This window comes from Octodon degus, unplaced genomic scaffold, assembly GCF_000260255.1.
Source record: "Octodon degus isolate 3935 unplaced genomic scaffold, OctDeg1.0 scaffold00010, whole genome shotgun sequence".
NCBI lineage: Eukaryota > Metazoa > Chordata > Mammalia > Rodentia > Octodontidae > Octodon > Octodon degus.
This window is the reverse complement of record NW_004524586.1, coordinates 10,659,429-10,660,843: the sequence shown is the minus strand read 5'-3', so window position 1 is coordinate 10,660,843 and position 1,415 is coordinate 10,659,429. Positions and strand designations below refer to the sequence as shown.

Sequence of the window (1,415 nt, the reverse complement as noted above, 5' to 3'; positions counted from 1 at the left end):
ACCACAAAAGCTCTTCAAGTCAGCTGTCCAAGCTCAGATTCAAATCCCCAGTCAGCCAAGCTGCATCCAGTTCTTCATCAAAAAGTGCTGGTGGAGGTTGTCAGACGCCTTCCAATGTAGATCCTTAACAGAGAAGGAAGCGGCATTAAGGCCTCAAATCTGAAGTTAGCTGGTGTAGCTGAAACAGGGCAGCTCTCGGTGGAAACCACTTAAGATGATGAGCTACTTCTACCATTCTAAACAGATCTGTCTACAACCTTTTACACTATGCCCTTTCTATCAGTCCAAGAAACACCCAACTGGGTTCTAACAGTGTAATGCACTCAATGCAAGTACAAGGCAGGGTACCAGCTGGGGGCCCAACTGCTCAGTAGGTAAACTGCCTGCCTCAGATGTGCAAGACCCTAAATTCAATCTACCGCACCATAAACACTACAAAATCAAAATGGAATGCTGATCAGCCAGAAATGCCATTAGTACACAGCACAACTCTTGCACTTCCCAGCGTGTGTGTGTGTGTGTGTGTGTGTGTGTGTGTGTGTGTGTGCGTGCACATGCACGCGCTACTACTGAACCCAGGGCTTTCAAACTAGCTGGATAACCCCCATCCCTTTTGATTTTTAGACAAGGTCTTGCTAAGTCACACATTGCCCACACTGGGCTCTAACTTGCCACCTTCTTCCTGCAAGCTGGGATCACAGGCATGTGCCACCACGTGTGGCAACCCCTTTTTATTTTTAAACTGATCCAACCCAGTTCTGGAGAAAGCACCCTGAACACAGCAGGTTGGTACTAGCAGTTCACCAACAACAAGCTCGAAGGCCAGCTGCAGCTGAAGCCCTCTCCCATAGACACTGTGAGAGGTGGGGCTGCTGCACTGAACACCTCAAGACCAGCAAGTGTTACTGCTGGAGAACTGTAGAAGAAAGCCTCTCCTGGAAAGAAAAAAGAAACACAAGCCTGGCTGGCCAGGACTGTGGTGAATGACAAAGAAATGCAGCTATTAAATGCAGCTAGAGTTTTCTGGGTCCAGACAAAAGTGTGGCTTTTTTCCTTCTTTTTTGGAGACAGGGTCTCACTTTATGACACCACTGTGCCCGGGTTAAAGAGGCTGACTCTACCCTAACAACACCAGAAGTGCTGAGGGGTTTTAGGTGGGGACATCACCACCAGGATCGCAAAGACTGAAGCTGGGAAGAACCAAGGACTGCACCACTGGCTAGGCACTGTCTGCAGAAATCCATCCCAAAAGGGACACCTGACCCACTACTGAAATGCAGACTCCTAGGTTCTTCCCAAAGACTCTGTTTACTAGCTCTGGGGAAAGCTCCAGAAACTAGTGTCTACCCAATTCCTTGCGTGAAACTGATGTACTAAGTGTGGCTCTAAAACACACTGGCCAGGGGAAGGTGGGG

At 48.6% G+C, this 1,415-nt stretch overlaps 1 protein-coding gene across 2 annotated transcripts in view; it reads right to left on the bottom strand.

Annotated features, from left to right (window-relative positions):
- Positions 1–6: 6 nt before the first annotated feature.
- Positions 7–1,415, bottom strand: part of Bnip3 (BCL2 interacting protein 3) — a 17,779-nt gene continuing 16,370 nt past the window's right edge. For both annotated transcript variants that reach the window (XM_023708888.1, XM_004625565.3), the window contains one exon: positions 7–123. In XM_023708888.1, coding sequence (XP_023564656.1) covers positions 78–123 — 46 coding nt within the window. In that variant the 3' untranslated portion in view covers positions 7–77. The remainder of the gene's footprint in view (positions 124–1,415) is intronic.